The following is a 21,152-nucleotide window of genomic DNA, read 5'->3' as shown; positions in this document are numbered from 1 at the left end:
CCATAAGTGTTCAATTGAGATCTTGTGACAAACACAGTCAGACACACACCACTTAAACAGCCTATGCTCCTTTGAGACCCTTCTTTCAGACACTGACATCTCTTCTTCTAGCCATGGTAGCTGAATAATGGGCAACTGGGCATTTTTATACATGACTAAGCATGATGGGATGTTAATTGCTTTATTAACTCAGGAACCACACATGTGTTGAAGCACCTGCTTTCAATATACTTTGTAAAACACATTAGACTTGACTGCTTCCACCAAAGCAATCACATTGGTGAAACCTCAAATTCCATTTTATTTTATTTTTTGGGGGGGGGGGGGGGGTTGCGACCAAATCATGGACTGGTGCCACCAGGGGAAAATGTCAGCCGGGAGCCCTGCCCACTGTAACAGGAGACAGTCAGCCGGGAGCCCTGCCCACTAACAGGAGACAGTCAGCCGGGAGCCCTGCCCACTGTAACAGGAGACAGTCAGCCGGGAGCCCTGCCCACTGTAGCAGGAGACAGTCAGCCGGGAGCCCTGCCCACTGTAACAGGAGACAGTCAGCCGGAAGCCCTGCCCACTGTAACAGGAGACAGTCAGCCGGGAGCCCTGCCCACTGTAACAGGAGACAGTCAGCCGGGAGCCCTGCCCACTGTAACAGGAGACAGTCAGCCGGGAGCCCTGCCCACTGTAACAGGAGACAGTCAGCCGGGAGCCCTGCCCACTGTAACAGGAGACAGTCAGCCGGGAGCCCTGCCCACTGTAACAGGAGACAGTCAGCCGGGAGCCCTGCCCACTAACAGGAGACAGTCAGCCGGGAGCCCTGCCCACTGTAACAGGAGACAGTCAGCCGGGAGCCCTGCCCACTAACAGGAGACAGTCAGCCTCAAGGGTAGAAGTCCCCTTTTCCAAAACATATATCTATCAGTATCATATTCATTAGCTTACAGCTATAGAGTAGCCTAATTACTAAAACTGTGTCACTCTGTTTGGTAACTTTCCTCCAAAATACTGTATATTCTAACTTATTTGTATTAGGTATTTGTCATGAATTAGCCCATTCTGGATAAGGTTATACTGTAGGCCTGTGAAATGAGAGCAAGGCAAGGCACTGTGTGGCACACCATGTGCCCCCTGATGACTGTCATGCGCCCCCATCCTGCACCACCCTGCCCAGTAGCACTCCTCTAGTGTAAACACACACAGGCTTTGACGCCCCACATTCCTCAACAGCTGGCCTGCCATTAGTCAGTCAGCCTGCTGCCCGGGAGAGGCTCTGCAGCACAGATTCCATAGTGGAGCACTGCAGTAACATAGTATTCCTTTTACAGAGCTGTGATAGCCTGAGCTAGCACGAAAGTGAAAGTGTGGATGTATTGCAGGTGCTGGGGGTGTGACACACAGATTGTGAATGGGAGAGGCCTGAAGGTTGGGCGAGGTAGTTCTTGACACTGGAGGAGGAAGTTGTCCCGAGGATAAACAAATGTTCTGGTAACTGAGAGAAGATGGGCTTCAGGGCGAGGATGGTACAAGCTGTGGCAAACTATTTTCAGCTGTGAGGTCACACACTCTCTCCTCCTCCCACTCTCCCTGGTATTTCTCCCTCTGCTTTCCATCAACCAACCCGTCTCATTCCTCTGTCCTCCCCACTAACTCTCCACGCAAACGACACTGCAAATATACAAATAACAGTCGGAAGGAGCTACTCTGCTGAAGTTGCATTGTTGAGGTGTAAAAGGAAGAACACTTGAGGCCCAATAAGATTGTCTCCAGAGTACAGGTCTAATTGCAGTATTTCTACAGCTATAGTCTGGTGTGTGTGGCATTTAAGTTATTCTACAAGCAGACAAAAAAGGGAGGTTGCTTGTTGGCCTCTGGATCTCACAGGAGCGTTCTCACCTTGAGAAAGCTGACATTTCCAGGCGTCACTATACAGAGCAAACATGAGAATACGACATCTGGCTATGCAAGACAACTCCTGCTGTAACTAGAGTGGGTCGCTATCTGGGCTTTGGAAAACATCACTTAGCTTAAATTATCAACTGACCTGACATGAAGAAACAGCCAGCTGGCCACTGGTAGTGGACAGCACCCGTTACCACCCATGGCATTGTATACACCATCCCAGCCAGTCAAATAAAACAGACATGAGTCAATCATTAGCGGCAGATGGGCAGATAACTAAGAAGGGCACACGCTTTCTCCCTTGACCAAGGCTGGTGATACTCTGCTAGATTTCTCAAGTAGATGTTTGGCTGAGGAGAAGACAAAACAAGTATTTTTCTCAGTCAATTATAGAATTTTTCCAGATGTATTGTCGATTATCTGGATGGTGAATAAATAAATAAATAGCCCACTCATCTGAAAAGTTCATCAGTCTATCCGAATGAGGCTTTTCAGTGGGGCTGAATTGAAAGACGCTGGCAGAGCAACCAGATGTAAAAGATGGGAGTTATCACGGGAGATAAAACCTTGTGGGGAAGCGAGCTCCATCTCCACTCGAGTGTGAAGACGCTGGGCAAGTGTAAACTCGCTGGTGTTTGCCTGACTGAGCAGACCCTGACCAGCCGAGCCAGTCAAACTTTCTAATCCACAAGCGGCTTGCAGCCCCCAGCCACGGCCTCTCCGCACGCAAACCCCAAGTCCAAGGGTACTGCCGTGTTGCTAACCACTGTGACCCAGCATGCCAACAGCAGGGAGGGAGACACACACACACACACACACACCTAACAGGGGTTAATAATAGAATGCGAAATGGATTGTAAGCTATAGAGTAATGTAAGGAGGTTCCAATGGCTCAGTTTGTTGGAGCATGGCAGAATGGATATTCACATTCAAAGCAACTATTGTACTATTTAGAATGGTTGACTAATTTATGCTTATGGCATCTTCTCTAAGAACTGTGACTGTCATGAGATGTAACAATGTGTTTCACAGAAAATTAGTAAAGCTTTTTTTTGCTTTTCATCATGTGTCTTTGCTCAATTTCACAGCTGTCGAGTTTGAAAAGTGGGTCATAAACCACATTCACAAAGATATTCAATGTAACTCATTGAATGAACTTTGATAAAGATCCAGACAACATAATGAAAATAATAGCAGGCGTACAAGTAAGGGTCAATATTTGGACAGGATAAATAATGGCATTGTTTAGATCAATAGCTCTTCAGACATTTGGCAGCTCACGGATAGATCTGGCAATGAATGAACAACGGAGATTGAACATCAGGATGCACAATGCAAAGGTCAAAGAGAATGGTGAGATTTTTTAAGACCTAGCTAATTAATGCTACATCATTCTACCTATGTCAACAGGAGATGGCATTTTGCGGTAACGATGAGTGGCAGCTCATCAAACAGGCCCAGGGACAACTATGTGGAACTATTACATGCCTTTGCTGAAACACGCCACCGTGTTTGCTTTTTGCTCATGACCTATGATGGAATTTTCCACCCTATCGGTGACACAATGAAAGCACCGGAACGGCAGCGACAAGACTTCTAGTTCCTATGAGCGATTCGAGCTGAAATGCAATGAACTGGGCCAGGCAGAAAGCTAAACTCATAGTAAACGGAGTATAGAGGGGGCGAATCTATGACAACATACTGGACAATATCTATGTTCAGAAGAGAGCCAGGTTTGACCAATTTGGTGTACTTAATTGCCTTGGCTCAGTGGACCGCAAAAAAAACTGAAACTATTTCACAACACCAGCAAACGAGAGCCTGTCAAAATATTCCAAGTACAGTTCACAAATGGTATGACAAATCACCTGGGCAGCTCCTCAGCTTTTTGTTCCAGCATGACCTGACATAGACTGTCGCAAGTTACTGCAGCTGGTCCTCACTATACCAACCACAACAGGAACCATTAAGACATAATTTTCTGCGTTGAAACGGATAAAGACGTACAGTCGAAACCAAGCCGATCAAGGACTACGGATCCCTTGCCATGATCACCATTGTGTCGAGAGACTTAATACCGAGGGCCAAAAGGGAGGGGTTTCACAGCTCAGTCACTGATGTTTTTACCCAGAAGGATAGACGGATGAAAAAAGCTCCTTACCTTTTATTTCTTCCGAGAAGAAGGCAGAGTGTCGAGACACAAAGAGCTTGAGCTGCTCGTCCAGGTTACAGAATGTCAGGTCCACATCCCATGAGCGGATGCCTGTGAAAACACACACACACACACACACACACACACACACACACCAGGGTGGTTAGGAGAACACTCAATACTCAAGTCAACAGCATGTAATTAGCCAGAGCTGGAAGTAGAACGTGCCCAGGCTCAGAGTTGCTTCATAATAACATACACAGACATAACATAGCTCTCTGCCATTTTACAACCCGATTATTGGACAACACAGCCTAGTTGAATTACATCGTTGAGGTTTGTGTTAATGTCGGTCAGGCTAAGGGATTGTTTTTAGAGGAGAAAAGGGAAGGATTCAAACTGAAACTACAACTGGGGAAGCAAAGACTTCAGGGATGGGCTGAGAGACTACCTCACAGACAACATGGAAAATGCTACTTGTGTACCGGTAATGAAATTACAAACATATTTTGAGTTGAAGCTGCAATATGTAACTTTTTGGGCTACACCAGCGTCAAACAGCTGAAAATACAATATTTTTGGTTATGGAAAATATATTTCACAGCTGGATTAGGTGGTACAATGATTCTATATTCTCGAACTATTCGAATTTTAGCAACTAGGAAATGGCGGAGCAATTTCTGCATATTGCACCTTTAATAAGTAACTCACATACAGTAAACAATATAATAGGTTATGGCTCTGTCACTGTTGGAGGTACTTTTTGTAACGTCAACATGCTATAAATACCATGCAGCTAATAAGTGAACGGAGGCCTCAAATTCCTAGACTCAATGACATAGCAGAAGTACAATAACATTATGTAAAAATAGACAAAAACCAATAAAATGACCAAGACATGAACTAAGAGTATGACAAATGGATAATAAGACAGAATATAATGTATACATTTCATCTACAATTTTGCTGCAATTAAGCTATATAGCATATACTGCCTGAAAATGTATACTGCCTGAAAATGTATACAAAGGGTATGTCTGTCATGTCTAATGTGGTACACGGGTGCAGTGTCAAATTCAAAATGGGAGGGCACAGAATTCATATGGTCCATATGACGTGCCCTGCATGACAAGAGAGCTACACTGCAGTAAAGGGATTGGCCATTTAAGGGCTTAAGCATTGCATGTGGTGATGACATAACAAACTAACAGTGGGAGGGCAATATCAGATTCAACTCTACTAGAAAAAGTAATGCATGCTAAACAGCGAAGTAGAGGTGAGCAAATTGACAGACTTCTAATTTAATAATCTAAATATTGTAATGAAGACATACTGCAGGCCTATTTGAACACAAAGGGCAAAAGACAAAAAAATGCATTCCCCTGCCTATACGACCATATGTATGATGAAACATTGCAGAGAGAAGATCTGCTTTTGAATTCGCTCACCATAGTGAAGATCAAGAGGGACAATGACAAAGCAAGAGGAAGCAGCCTCCCCTTCTGTCTGGCTGGGACAAATTTAGCTCCGACCTCATCAACACATGTTATTTTTATTACTTCTCCAAAAACAGAAAAAAGCAGTAGAAGATTTTTTTTAAACACTGCAAGGCAGCCCACTAGTCTCCCGAGAGGACAGTATCTCCTCAACAAATTGTATTCATTGCTCAGTTCCTGGCATGAACATTTTAACAAAAAAAAGGTGAGAGACCACTGGCCCAGGGACCAAGCCCAAGGTTGTTTCATCTCATTCTGGAACTACTAAATGAAGATGGGACGATATCTATAAAAGTCATTATTATACTATTATATTATACTCTGTGGCTATTTTTAGGCTACTGCTGAACTGTTTGGCAAATTACATACTTATTTTCCACCATAATTTGCAAATAAATTCATTAAAATCCTACAATATGATTTTCTGGATTTATTTTTCTAATTTTGTCTGTCATAGTTGAAGTGTACTACCTATGATGAAAATTACAGGCCTCTCATCTTTTTAAGTGGGAGAACTTGCACAATTGGTGGCTGACTAAATACTTTTTTGCCCCACTGTATAACAATTCCTAGTTTCTAGACTGAAAAGACTGAAGCAAATGTCTCAGAATAGCACCCAGGCTAGGGAAGAACATGGATCTGGGCATTACTTTACTTCCGTATAACCTCAACAGACAAACATCTTTGTCTGGCAGTGATTTGGAACTTGCACTGAAAAGATCTAGCCATTTGTCCTGATTTGCATGCACATTCTAAGTGAAATGAATTGATTCAAAAGGAAAACAGTACTAAAAAGGGTCTTACTGGACTCACCAGCTTCAGCTTTCTCTTGTTATGCACTTTACAGGGAACACATGACTGGCTCAACTGTTCTGGGGATCTACGGTAAGTTTCACGGTAAAATAATGTGAAATGAAGAACTCAATCTGCTTTATCTCCTAACGTAGGGATTAACTTAAAAAGTTGCTACAAATATTCAAAATCATTGAAAAACTTCCCCCAAAAAATAGTTGACGGTAGGGCCGGGCGATATATATCGTGTGACGATAGAGAATAATATTAAACGATAGACGTTTTTCTATCGTTAATTTCGTTGTGTCGCAAATCACACTCTTTCCGGCAATATTGTTCGGCAATTGGAAGTCGCTTTGCAACACAAACAAACATGGAGAGAACGCGACACAGAGCACGGAGACCGTACCTAAAAGACGGTCGCATGGACGTGGTTTGGGTATGAAAAGTCTGACACGGACCAGAAAACCGTCCTCTGCAAAATATGCCGCAGGCCGGTCCTAACAACAGGCTCAAACACCACTAACCTCTTACCACCTACGCAAGAATCACGTGAAACAGTATGGAGAGAGTCTACGGATGAGACCCAAAAAAGTACAGTCGAGTGCTCAAAACAAACCCCAGACTCAGACGTTGCAAGAGGCTTTTGCCCGCGGCACGCCATATGGCAAAGAATTACGAAGATGGAAGGAGAACAGCTGCAGTTACAACTTGCATCTGCAAAGACATGGCCCCAATTTACACGGTCGAGAAACAGGGGGCTTCGTGAGTTGGTGCAAACACTCGACCCAAGGGGCCAAATGCAAATACCTTTTGTTTGTTGAGTATAATTCAAAATGTAATAAGAAATAAGCCTTCACATGTGGTCATTTTATATAAACTATTTATTCATTGAATTTACAGAAAATGTGTATTTCGTGATATGTATCGTTATCGGGATATGAAATGACCTATATCGGGATATAAGATTTTGACCACATCGCCAAGCCCTATTTGATGGTATTGAAAAACCATACCATGGCTTTTTCCAAATACCCCGGTATACCTACTGCTCAAGCCTGCATACCGCCGCAACTGATTCATAGATGACGCAATCGCTATTGCACTCCATACTGCCCTTTCCCACCTGGACAAAAGGAACCCCTACATGAGAATGCTGTTCATTGACTACAGCTCAGTGATCATCACCATAGTGCCCTCCAAGCTCATCACTAAGCTAAGGACCCAGGGATTAAACAACTCCCTCTGTAACTGGATTCAGGACTTCCTGATGGGCCGCACATCCACCACATGGGTGCATGCTTAGTCCCCTCCTGTACTCCCTGTTCCCCCACAACTATATGGCCGGGCACAACTCCAACACCATCATTAAGTTTGCAGAAGGCACGACTGTGGTGGGCCTAATCACCGATGACGAGACAGCCTACAGGGAGGAGCTCAGAGACCTGGCAGTGTGGTGCCAGGACAACAACTTCTCCTTCAACGTCAGCAAGCCAAAAGGAGTTAATCGTGGACTGCAGGAAACAGAGAGAAGAGCACGCCCCCATTCACATCAACGGGGCTGTATTGGAGCGGTATGAGAGCTTCAAGTTCCTCTGTGTCCACATCACTAAGAACCTATCATAGGGCTGAGTGATATGGGCCTCCCCCCCAAAGAAAAATTGGGGCACGTTTTCTCTTAACTACTTCATGTAGCTAACATTCTTGCTTTGTGTATTCCTCTTTAATTTAGAAGATACTGTTGCAAAAACATGCTGATTTAGGTCTAAACCATCACTAGTATTATCAGACTGTATAGCTAATTATGTTTGCTTTTACTCAGTACATTTATTAGCTAGCTAGCGATGAGCATTAGCAGCTAACAATTAGCAGCTAACAAGATTTAGGAACAACTTGCTAAGAAAAGAAACTAGCTGTTTGCAGATGTAAGAAACACAAACTAATAGTGTAATTATAAAAACGTTAACGTAAACTGACTCACTTTTGTACATTGCCTTGGTCCGTAAAATTGACCTAATTTTAGCGCCCCAAAAACGTAATACTTCCAGATCAATTGTAATGTCAATACCATTGTAAAGCACAACTTCTCCCATTTCCAACAGAATCAATTACATGAACCCCACGCTGCCCGTTTCTGCATGATTCAAGAAGGCAATGAGCCCCGTCGGGTCTTTTTAAAAATGGCGGGTGGGAACGGGAAACTAACGCGTGATAGTGAGAAGGAGAGATGTGTGGGAACATTGCTTTTTTCCACTCGATCTGTCCAACTTATTCCCTTATGGCCTCTAAAATGTAAATAAAACACTATAAAGAGTTGATGTGTCATTACATACTTATTTGAAGGTTTTGAATGGGGTTTTTAGGGCGGTGCTAAAGTGATCTTAGAAGTAAACAGCGGCTTTGAGAATGATGATCGCATACAATGATGACGCAAAAAATGACTAGGTATCCCCCTTACCCCCGTCACTGTCCATTTCTTGTTTTTAAACTATGAGAGAAGTGCTACACCTGGTGGAGAGATTGTAAGACAGAAATAGTTGCTTTATGCGTGCTGTACGTTGCGCCATGACACGTCACGATGTAACGGAGGGTCAGTTCTCAACTTTACTCCAATACTATAGAGCCATCACCATGTCGATCAACTCTTGAATAGAAACGTAGTTCACACCCCAGATTTTGAAGTCAACACAGTCCCATTAGTTTTCTTTGTAGCCTCGTTTGAACGTTGCGATTGCGCACATTTGTACGGAATGGGGTGAGTTTACGTTAGTGGATTTATATTAAGAAGCAAAGTAAAAACAGCGTCGTTGTCATCAACATTGTTGCATGTGCTGCATTGACCATGCAGACTGAACGCAAGTGTCTCGTGGTCGAGGAACAACAAATGAGCTCCTTGAGTGAAAGGTCTGTGTGGAAAGCGGCATCGAGAGAGAGTGGCGAGAGAGGACTCAAGTAACGAAGTAAACTATAAAAATGGACGTTACACACCGCGTATAAGATAACAAACCAAACATTCAAGTACCGTTATAGAAGGTAAAGTAAAAACCCAAACTGGTCCGTGCATCAATAACAGTATATCGTAAAAAAAGGTATACTGCTCAGCCCTAACCCATCATGAGCCAAACACACCAACATAATCTTGAAGAGGGCACGACAACGCCACTTCCCCCCTCAAGAGGCTGAAAAGTTTTGTCATGGGCCCTCAGATCCTCAAAAAGTTACACAGCTGCACCATTGAGAGCATCTTGACTGGCTGCATCGCCACTTGGTATGGCAACTGCTTGGCATCCGACCGCAATGCGCTAGAGGGTAGTGCGTACTGTCCAGTGCATCAATTAGTACATCCTGCAATCCAGGACCTCTATACCAGGTGGTGTCAGAGGAAAGCCCTAAAAATTGTCAAACAGCTTCTACCTCCAAACCATAAGACTGCTGAACAGTTAATTAAATGGATACCCAGACTATTTGCATTGAGCACCTTTTTTTTGCGCTGACATTCTTGCACTGGGCTCCATGCACAATCACTGGACCTTACACACACACACACACACACAAACTAGGGCTGGACGATACATTTAATGAAGTCGAATAAATGTTTTTGCACGGTTTTGTTTCTTTTGTTTCTATGAGCGTTTATGGCCGCTTGTTCTCATGTTGTCTTTTTGGTCTCGTCTCCTTCTGTGCTGTGTGCACCTTCCCATTTACACCAGAGATCTGTATGTAATGACGAAATGATCATCCTAATATATATCATCCTAGGACCATGCCTCAGGACTACCTGGCCTGATGACTCCTTGCTGTCCCCAGTCCACCTGGTTGTGCTCCTGCTGTTTTTAACCCTCTCACCACCGCACCTGCTGTCTAACTGAATGATCGGCTATGAAAAGCCAACTGACATTTTCTCCTGAGGTGCTGACCTGTTGCACCCTCTACAACCACTGATTAGTATTTGACACTGCCGGTCATCTATGAACGTTTGAACATCTTGGCCATATTCTGTTATAATCTCCAGCCGGCACAGCCAGAAGGACTGGCCACCCAATTTCAATTGATAATAATGGGAGTCGTTGTCCCAAAGAAGGGAAGAAAGGCGACAAGCTGAGGTTCAAAATAAGCCCATAGAAACACATAGGGCTTATTTTGGCGAGACTGAAACCTTGCTTCGCCTCTTCCTCTCTCTTTACTCGGGCCATCCCAGACTAAAAAATAATTTGGTAGAACGAGAGTCTTCTGTTCTTTCGAACAATTGAAAAATGAGATAGATGAGATATGTCTGTCTCGGTCGGTCGGTCGACACACAAAGGTTTTTCTTGATTTTTACTCTTTTCTACACTGTAGAATAATAGTGAAGATATCAAAACTATGAAATAACACATATGAACTCATGTAGTAACCAAAAATAGCCAACCTTTTGCCTTGATAGCTTTGCACACTTGGCATTTTCTCAACCAGCTTCACCTGGAATGCTTTTAAAACAGTCTTGAAGGAGTTCCCACATATGCTGAGTACTTGTTGGCTGCTTTTCCTTCACTCTGCGGTCCGACAAATCCGAAACCATCTCAATTTGGTTGAGGTCGGGGGATTGTGCAGGCCAGGTCATCTGATATACCTAATGTATAATTTTTTCCCCTTTAACGAGTCCAACGTGAAAGACACACTGCTTTCCCGGGAACAGGCCCAAATCCCAGTCATTTGCGTGAAGACGGAGAAAAAGAGGATGGAGGTCGGGCTTCTGAGAATTCATAGGCGATCGAATAAACCCCCACTGCTTTCCATTCTACTAGCTAACATGCAATCATTGGAAAATAAAATCGACGACCTACGAGGAAGATTAAACGACCAACCGGACATTAAAAACTGTAATATCTTATGCTTCACGGAGTTGTGGCTGAACGACAACATCATCAACATATCAGCTGGCTGGTAAAACAGCCCTTACACAGCCTGGAGGTATGTTGGGTCATTGTCCTGTTGAAAAACAAATGATAGTCCCACTTTGAAGCCCAAAGGTAGAAAATATCCTGATAAAACAAATATCATATAAATCACATTGGCTATGCATGGCCTGTTTGCAAGAAACTTGAAACATTGTATCAACTATTGTATTAACTTGGTCCAGCCAAAGCTGGTGCTAGCAAACACTGAATAAAATATTCAGACGCTAGTGAGCGCCGTACAGACAAACACAGCCATTGTCTGTTTTGCACAAGGGATAAGTAGATCACCAGATCAGAGCATGACATTTTTTTGCCCCCCTTTCATGCCTAGTGGCAATCGGAAAATTTTGTACAGATCCTTGCGACATGGGGCCATGCATTATCATTCTGAAACACGAGGTATGAATGTCATGACAATGGGCCTCAGGAACTCAGTATCCCTGTACACTCAAATTGCCATCAATAAAACGTAATTGTGTTCGTTGTCCGTAGCTTATGCATGCTCATACCATAACCCCAACGCCACCATGAGGTACTCTGTTCACAACGTTGACTTCAGCAAACCGCTCGCCCACACAACGCCATGCACATGCTCTGCGGTTGTGAGACCGGTTGGACGTACCGCCAAAACTCTAAAACAAAGTTGGAGGCAACTTATGGTCGAAAACGTAATGTTCATTTATCTGGCAACAGCTCTGATGGCCATTTCTGCAGTCACCATGCCAATTGCACACTTCTGCAAAACTTGAGACATCTGTGGCATTGTGTTGTGTGACAAAACTGCACATTTTTGAGTGCCTTTTATTGTCCCCAGCACAATGTGCACCTGTGTAATGATCATTCAATATAATCAGCTTCTTGATATGCCACACTTGTCAGGTGGATGGATTATCTTGGCCATGGAGAAATGCTCACTAACATGGATAAACAAATTTGTACACAAAATTAGCAAAATAAGCACTTTGAAAGTATGGATTGTTTCTGGGATCTTTAACTTCAACTCAAAAATGGGACAAATACTTAACATGTTGCCTTCCTATTTTTGTTCAGTATATATATGGCAATGTGTATTATGCAATATTGACATATCTTTGGTTATACTGCGTAACAGTATCCGGTTCTCTTTATTGTGTCCCCGTCGATGGCAACTGTCGGATGCATGTTGCTCATGACAGAACCCCTCTTTCTTGCATTTAATTGGTATAGTGTGAGTGTTGTCATTCTTCAGCACCGTTGTGGAGTACAACGACTGGGCAGGTGCCTTATTTTGAGGGAGGAAGCTCCCAGTCTTACTTTGTTCATGGTGCCGACTAAGCTTGTTTTATTTGCAAGCAACTTGTTCACCGATGACAGTAAAGTGAAGAAATTGTCCACTGTGACATTTCTCCCCTTGCCAACGTAAAGTTCCACAAGCCTCATCACCACATTCTCCGACACTTGCTCACCTGTTGCCCGATGTGGATATTTTCCAAAACGGTGCCTTTCCCTTCCTTTCTCACCGTTTCATTTGGTGGTGGCGCGGGGGACCTGCTCAGTGCACACCGTTCTGGCTTTTTTGCACTTAGGCCTCGGAGGTGTAGAATCAGAAGAAAAATCAGAGAGATCATGATTCATTTAGGTTCAGTTGAGGCAATTACCGGGGTGATTATCAACTGGCCACTGCACCTTCCAATGTCGGGAGAATGAGCGGGGCAGGAACTACTGATGGGAGAAGGGGCAACGGGGAAAACCATTCAAATAATGACACGCCCTCCTAAAACTGGTTCTAATTCCAGTTCTGTTTGTGATATAACAATTCTAACAATGGCAGTGTGTTATATAGACTTATTTAGGAAAAGTCAACGACAGAGGGGATATGGCTTTAAAAATGGCAGAATAATAAAATCAATTCATGAGCTGTCAAAATGGCCGCTTTAGCGGGTCTAGTGTTAAGCCAGTGGCACATACAACACAGACACTCAAGAGGGAGTACACTGGACACTGGTGGTAGCAGATGGGAAATGGGGCTGAGAGGATTCTAGAGTACACAGAGGCAGCTGCTAAGTCTCAGACAAGAGAAGACTTGTCTGGGCTAGACTAGGGCTGGTTTGACCCACCGTTGGGTTGGAGCAAAGAAAACCCCAGCAGGTCAAAATGTCTGTTATCTTTTCTAGGCCGTCCATCAGCACATTACAACAACACATAAGAACCAGCACAGCTGAACCAACTGACAGACAGACCATCTGCACAGCGTTGTTCTTTTAATAGGAAGCCCCTCTTCTATTTGCACTTTGCCAGCAATCACAAGCATGGTGACCATGTAGGAGGGATACAGTACTCAGGGTCTGCATTCATAGAAGAAAAAAAAAATTGACAGTCATCACCAAACACTTAATCATGTTATACTCAGAATCTTCAACACAAGACCATTTCTTCAGGCTTGTTCCCCAAACAAAATCATTAACAAAGCGCCTGCCTCCATCACTAACCAGGAAGGGAAGGATATGGTGAGCAGTGTGACACACACACACACACACACACACACAAGAGGAAGTGTTTGTGACATCAGTCACATAGCCTCAACACAGATACTGACGGGCAATTCCACTGTAACAGAATTAAGCTTTAACACAGTTTTAGCATTAAAATGTACGCCAAACAAAAAGGATTTATTTCAAAAGTTTAACAAAAACATACAACTCTATGCACGAGGACTACTTTTAACAATTTCCATGGAAACATTTACAAAACCTAAATTTAGTGGAAGAACTTTGCAGATGCAAACTTTGGTAATGGAATTACGATAAAATCTGTTTTTAATGCAACCAGGTTTTTCAAAAAATATTAAATATCTGCTCCAAATTAAGATCCAAAGATGTCTGCAGAAAGAATGGTATGTCAGCTATGACATGGCACCTTGAGTTTGAAAAAATATATATTTTGGTTATTAAACTACAGTAAGTGAAGTGGATTTACACCTGGTAATGGAATTACGATAATGTATCCCCGATCTGTACTACACAGAAATGCATAACTATGGAAATTATTGTCATTCTCCTTTAGACATCTTTACTCTACTGTATTGCATTGTACTATAATCGACTGTGCTGTAGTCACTGTCCTGTACTTTAACTGTACAGTACTCTTCTATGTTCAACTCACTGTACTATCAAAACTTGCTAAACATACGTCCATGATAGGCTCAGATTTGGTGCAGTCCGCTCTCTCTGTGGACGTTAACATCAAGGCCACGGTGGACTGACCAAATTTCAACTAGTTTTCAAGTTCATGGACATCCGGTGTCGGACGGGACTCAGTGGGTGAGGATGCAAGACAGGGGGCTCATGGGTATGTGTCAGTATGAGCTTGGCATAATTAAATGTTCATGTATTGGAGTTGAAATGGTTTTTAAAAAGTCACCAGAAGTAACATTCCCAGTGTACAAAAACAAAACTTCCAGGGGGAATTCACCCAGACCCCCGTAGCCGGCTAACTTCTCCATTGCTTTAAAACAAAATCCTAGGGGAAACACTGCTAATGACTGAACTTTACACATCAAGTCTCATTATGGGGCTCTCAACAAGATGCAGGCAGAGTCCAGTATTTTCACACTCAGACACACAGCTACATCGTCCCTAGTACCCTCCCCAGCCCAAGCTGAACCAGATAGACATGGTGGACAACATCGAATGCCACTACCAACTTACCCAACCTCTGCTTTTTAAGCACAATGTTCTCCTAGCAACCCAGGGTATTATGGGTAGTACATCCACACCTCGCCTCTGAACTGCACGGTTGTTGGAGTCTGTCTGGATGGTGATAAGGTAACTCCGAATAGCTAATGCTAAAGGGGTAGTGGAGGAACCAACGTGTACGTCCTGACAACGAAGACTTCTGTTCTCTGGCACGCTGGTGAAGCCAAGCTGAAGTAAATAGGTTGCATTATTTATGCTCGGCAGCGTAGCTGGGCACTCAGGGCTGCTGGCTTCTTCAAGAGACTTCACCATTCCATCACACTGAACGCTGCCAAGGCACACTGACGCAGGCATGACAATTACATATTTTGAGACCAAAACTATTCATTGACATTTGCAGTCAATCCTTGTAATGGTACACAAGTTGCCAACTTGCATGAATTTATGGGAATCAAGAAATGTTTGTGAGCATGGGGAAACTATCCGAAAGAGAACATGCTAAAATGTAGCAGCAGAGTCTACAAGCCTATGCAAAGGGCACAGAAATCAAATCAAAGTGATTCCTCATGTAACCCAGACAAAAGAATACTATCCAATGTCGAACCAACTTTGCCACAGGTCGAACACCAGCCTGCTAATTGGTGAAATAAGTTATCTTGAAACAGCCTAACCAGTGCTAGCTATCTAGAAGGGTGAGTGACTAAAGGTGTACAAGTGATGCGCGGGTTGACTCATAACACGCAGTCCCCACGGTTATATCCGCAGGGTGGGCGGGTTTAGGGCCATGAAATATTCAAGTTTCAGTTTTAAGTTTTAATGTCACATGCACAAGTACAGTGAAATGCCTTTCTTGCCAATTCAAACCCCAACAATGCAATAATCAATAACAATGTAATCCGTAGAAAAGAAAACATGAGAAATAAGAAATATGACAAACACAATAAGTAAGTAAGCATACTATAGACATACAGGTTCAGTTCCAATACCATATTTGCAATGTGCATGGATACTGGAGTAATGGAGATAGATACAGTGCATTCAGAAAGTATTTAGACCCATTAACTTTTTCCATATTTTGTTACATTACAGCCTTATTCTAAAATGTATTGAATATTAATTTTTTCATCAATCTACACACAATACATAATGACAAAGCAAAAATACAGTTTTAGACATTTCTGCAAATATTGAAAAAAATGTTAGGGGGGACCCTTTACTCAGTACTTTCTTGAAGCACCTTTGGCAGCAATTACAATCTCGAGTCTTCTTGGGTATGACGCTACAAGCTTGGCACACCTGTATTCGGGGAGTTCGTATCATTCTTCTCCGCAGATCCTCTCAAGCTCTGTCAGGTTGGATGGGGAGTGTTGCTGCACAGCTATTTTTAGGTCTCTCCAGAGATGTTCGGTCGGGTTCAAGTCCAGGCTCTGGCTGGGCCATTGAAGGACTTTCAGAATTTTTGTCCCGAAGCCACTCCTGCGTTGTCTTGGTTGTGTGCTTAGGGTCGTTGTCCTGTTGGAAGGTGAACCGTCGCCCCCAGTCTGAGGTTCTTGAGCTTTTCATCTGTACTTTGCACCGTTCATCTTTCCCTCAAACTTGACTAGTCTCCCAGTCCCTGCCACTGAAAAACATCCCCACAGCATGATGCTGCCACCACCATGCTTCACCGTAGGGATGGTGCCAGGTTTCCTTCAGACGTGATGCTTGGTATTCAGGCCAAAGAGTTCAATCTTGGTTTCATCAGACCAGAGAATCTTGTTTCTCAAGTCTTCAGGTGCCTTTTGGCAGACTCCAAGCAGGCTGTCATGTGCCTTTTACTGAAGAGTGGCTTCCATCTGGCCTCTCTACCATAAAAGCCTGAATGGTGAAGTGTTGCAGAGATGGTTGTCCTTCTGGAATGTTCTCCCATCTCCACAGAGGAACTTCTAGAGCTCTGTCAGTGACCATTGTGTTCTTGGTCTCCTCCCTGAGCAAGACCCTTCTCCCTCTATTGCTCTATTTGGCCAGGCAGCCAGCTCTAGGAAGAGTCTTGGTAGTTCATCATTCTTAAATGGAAGAAGTTTAGGAGGCCACTGTGTTTTTGGGGATCTTCTATGCTGCAGACATTATGTACCCTTCCCCAGATCTGTGCCTCCACACAATCCGGTAATGTAACAAAATGTGGAAAAAGGGAAGGGGTCTGAATACTTTCCAAATGCACTGTATATGTCAACAATCCTTCTACCAAGGGACTATTCTATGGATTACATTTTGTGAAAATCCTAAAAAATCATTATTTTTTGTCTGTGTTTGAGGAATCACTCATCACCATTTGATTTGTTACTCATTTTCGAAGTAGCCGGAAGAAATAAAAAAATAAAAAAATGGCATATGCTTCCATTAACTAACGCTACACGGGGTGACACAAATCAGGATGTTGACGTTACTTGGAAATATAATTTCCTGCTATTCATTGAAGCATGAGTGGGAAGAAAAAAATAAATCAGCTACAAGCAAGTTACAAACAAGCTTTGTGAATGTTACTAGCCTTGGCGTGTTCGAAGCTCACCGCAAACTGTTTCTTTCTACAAAGTCGGAGCTATTAAGGCAACACCCTGACAGATGCGCAGGGCTGTATGTCAGTAACTAAACTAAAACAAACAGCAAGGAGGCACCCTTACAAGCTTGGGGGAAAAGCCCACCCATTCCATGATTTCGTGTGAGACTAGAGGACCCTGAGGTCTTGAGTGGTCTCAAGAGGCCAGACCTTTACAATGATCCCCTGTCTTGACCCTGGAGAAGTCCCTCCCCGGTGAGAAAAACCTCCAGAAGTCCAGCACAGTCGCATCTTGGAACCAGACAGGAGTCTTTAAACACAGTGCATTTTATGGATGCAAGCCAAGATACATTTTCCACCAAGTCAAGCAGTCTTAAAGGGATGAGGAAGATACAACGTAGGCTAAATGTAATCTAAAATGTCTCCGCCTGCTCAATGTGTTTCCTGCCGTGTTTAGTAAACAAACATACCACAACTTTTCTCTGGAGCAATGTCCTTGGAAAGTGAGGCAAAAGCTATTCGGCTCCTTAGCTAGAGCGGCGGGTACAAATGTTGAGCCCTTCCATTGGCTTGTTGCAATGGGATGTAAGAATGATCTGCTGTGTGGCTAGTAATGCAAGTCTGCAAAAGATGAACATAAAACAGCTTCCCTCAGCTAATCAGAAGTGGGAAATGACAGCTATTGATTTCTCAACACTACGAGCCAAGCAAATTCCAATGCACACACAAACTGGAGCCCCTGCCACTACCAGACAGAGGCAACTCTGCATCATGTCATGTGATCATGGAATTGAAATAAATGTGATTCATGGTAGAAGTGCACAGTTACCTTAATTCACTCAGAGGCACTTGCAGTCATCAAGAACAATCTTATATGGTGTACAGACAGAAAACGAAATGCAGCTTAACTGCCCAAGCTTTATATACTGGTAACAAAATAGCATAGACATTTTTTATGAATATTCTTCAATGACAAGGTCATCAAAGCCAATAATTAGAACTCTGGTGACCACCTGCACATCAAACAGTCATTCTAGGTAAGATAACAGAAAATTAAGCCTTGTACTTTCAAATCTTATTTGTCACATGGTTAGCAGATGTAAATGCGAGTGTAGTGAAATGCTTGTGCTTCTAGTTCCGACAATGCAGTAATAACCAACGAGTAATCTAACCTAACAATTCCACAACTACTACCTTATACACACAAGTGTAAGGGGATATAGAATATGTACATAAAGATATATGAATGAGTGATGGTACAGAACGGCATAGGCAAGATGCAGTAGATGGTATCGAGTACAGTATATACATATGAGATGAGTAATGTAGGGTATGTAAACATATTATATTAAGTGGCATTGTTTAAAGTGGCTAGTGATACATTTTTAAATCAATTTCCATCAATTTCCATTATTAAAGTGGCTAGAGTTGAGTCAGTATGTTGGCAGCAGCCACTCAATGTTGGTGGTGGCTGTTTAACAGTCTGATGGCCTTGAGAAAGAAGCTGTTTTTCAGTCTCTCGGTCCCTGCTTGATGCACCTGTACTGACCTCGCATTCTGAATGATAGCGGGGCGAACAGGCAGTGGCTTGGGTGGTTGTTGTCCTTGATGATCTTTATGGCCTTCCTGTGACATTGGGTAGTGTAGGTGTCCTGGAGGGCAGGTAGTTTGCACCCGGTGATGCGTTGTGCAGACCTCACTACCCTCTGGAGAGCCTTACGGTTGTGGGCGGAGCAGTTGTCGTACCAGGAGGTGATACAGCCCGACAGGATGCTCTCGATTGTGCATCTGTAGAAGTTTGTGAGTGCTTTTGGTGACAAGCCGAATTTCTTCAGCCTCCTGAGGTTGAAGAGGCGCTTCTGCGCCTTCTTCCCAACGCTGTCTGTGTGGGTGGACCAATTCAGTTTGTCCGTGATGTGTATGCCGAGGAACTTAAAACTTACTACTCTCTCCACTACTGTCCCGTCGATGTGGATAGGGGGGTGCTCCCTCTGCTGTTTCATCTCCTTTGTTTTGTTGACATTAAGTGTGAGGTTATTTTCCTGACACCACACTCGAGGGCCCTCACCACCACCCTGTAGGCCGTCTCGTCGTTGTTGGTAATCAAGCCTACCACTGTAGTGTCGTCCGCAAACTTGATGATTGAGTTGGAGGCGTGCATGGCAGTCGTGGGTGAACAGGGAGTACAGGAGAGGGCTGAGAACGCACCCTTGTGGAGCCCCAGTGTTGAGGATCAGCGGGGTGGAGATGTTGTTACCTACCCTCACCACCTGGGGGCGGCCCGTCAGGAAGTCCAGTACCCAGTTGCACAGGGTCGAGACCCAGGGTCTCGAGCTTGATGACGAGTTAGTCGTTTAGCTCAGTTACCTTAGCTTTCTTGGGAACAGGAACAATGGTGGCCCTCTTGAAGCATGTGGGAACAGCAGACTGGGATAAGGGTTGATTGAATATGTCTGTAAACACACCAGCCAGCTAATCTGTGCATACTCTGAGGACGCGGCTGGGGATGCCGTCTGGGCCTGCAGCCTTGCGAAGGTTAACACGTTTAAATGTTTTACTCACGTCCGCTGCAGTGAAGGAGAGTCCGCAGGTTTTGGTAGCGGGCCGTGTCAGTGGCACTATATTGTCCTCAAAGCGAGCAAAAAAGTTTGGAGGAAGGGTTTGGGACATGTCTAACACTTGAATCCCAGAATGATTACGGCGAAATGTGTGTAAAAATTTTATTTTTTATTTTTAAACTTTATGTAGTGCTGAAATGTGTTAAATAAATAAATAAATAAATGATAATTTACACAAAATATGTATTCGTAAATATTGAAGACAGTATTTAAGATTTAAATGTCAGAACTAATCATTATAGAGCAAGTGCTAAACCATCCCATTGCATTAATTGTTCTCTTACCTTTACATTTTTGCCTGATCATTTTAAATAGTTTAAACTTCCGTTGCTAACCTAGCGGTCTAGTTTATGGTCTGATTGACAGCTGGTCTATCAGGCAAGATCATCCAAAACTAGTGATCAACTAGTAAATGAAGTAAAATAATATTGCCCATTTTGTTTTATGAACTTACACTAAACACACCATATTGACAATTTTGTTATGTTAACTTACACACCATGCAGATGCCCTCTGCTAACCATCTGCCAGGAGATCCAACAGCCTTGTTGCTATTATATCCCTCACTGGCTTTTTCCTCCCTTATCTTTCCATTTAATGTCTACTACAAACGGGGTTTGCATGTGGCATCATCTTTAACGTTGTATTTCGTCGTGGAAAACATTTACATATATTCACGACCCTAATGGGATATTTCAGTGACAATTGGCTGATGTGTGTGTTGATTTGCAATTAGAACCATTTGTTGACGGAATATACTTGAAAACGCAGTAATACAGTATGCAACGTCACCTGTACTGAAGGCGCTAGCTCGAGCCAAATCGGGAGGTGGAAGCGCGGTCTGGCACTAAATCAATCAACATTGAGCCACATTACCTCTCTTTATCTCTGCCACCACGTAGTCCACAAATCCAGTCCGACTATGTCCACCGACAATGACGAGCAGAGAATACTTGTCGTTACTGAAGCCAGGATGCGAAGTTCGGTTCGCATTTTCCATTGCTTCGATCGCTTCCGTTTGTTGTGTCGCCATGTTGAAAAGTTTGGCAAATGA

The 21,152-nt window shown here is 43.4% G+C and overlaps 1 protein-coding gene across 1 annotated transcript in view; it reads right to left on the bottom strand.

Moving 5' to 3' along the window:
• The window catches only part of LOC139409050 (microtubule-associated protein 1S-like), a 45,272-nt gene extending 24,120 nt beyond the window's left edge, over positions 1–21,152 (bottom strand). The window contains exons 1-2 of the mRNA XM_071153709.1: positions 20,975–21,152; positions 4,055–4,156 (exon numbers count right to left, since the gene is read on the bottom strand). Of these exons, the coding sequence (XP_071009810.1) occupies positions 4,055–4,156; positions 20,975–21,131 (259 nt within the window). The 5' untranslated portion in view covers positions 21,132–21,152. The remainder of the gene's footprint in view (positions 1–4,054; positions 4,157–20,974) is intronic.

The sequence above is a fragment of the Oncorhynchus clarkii genome, chromosome 5 (assembly GCF_045791955.1).
Source record: "Oncorhynchus clarkii lewisi isolate Uvic-CL-2024 chromosome 5, UVic_Ocla_1.0, whole genome shotgun sequence".
Taxonomy (NCBI): domain Eukaryota; kingdom Metazoa; phylum Chordata; class Actinopteri; order Salmoniformes; family Salmonidae; genus Oncorhynchus; species Oncorhynchus clarkii.
Note: the sequence above shows the minus strand (reverse complement) of the source record. Positions and strands in the feature narration are given on the sequence as shown.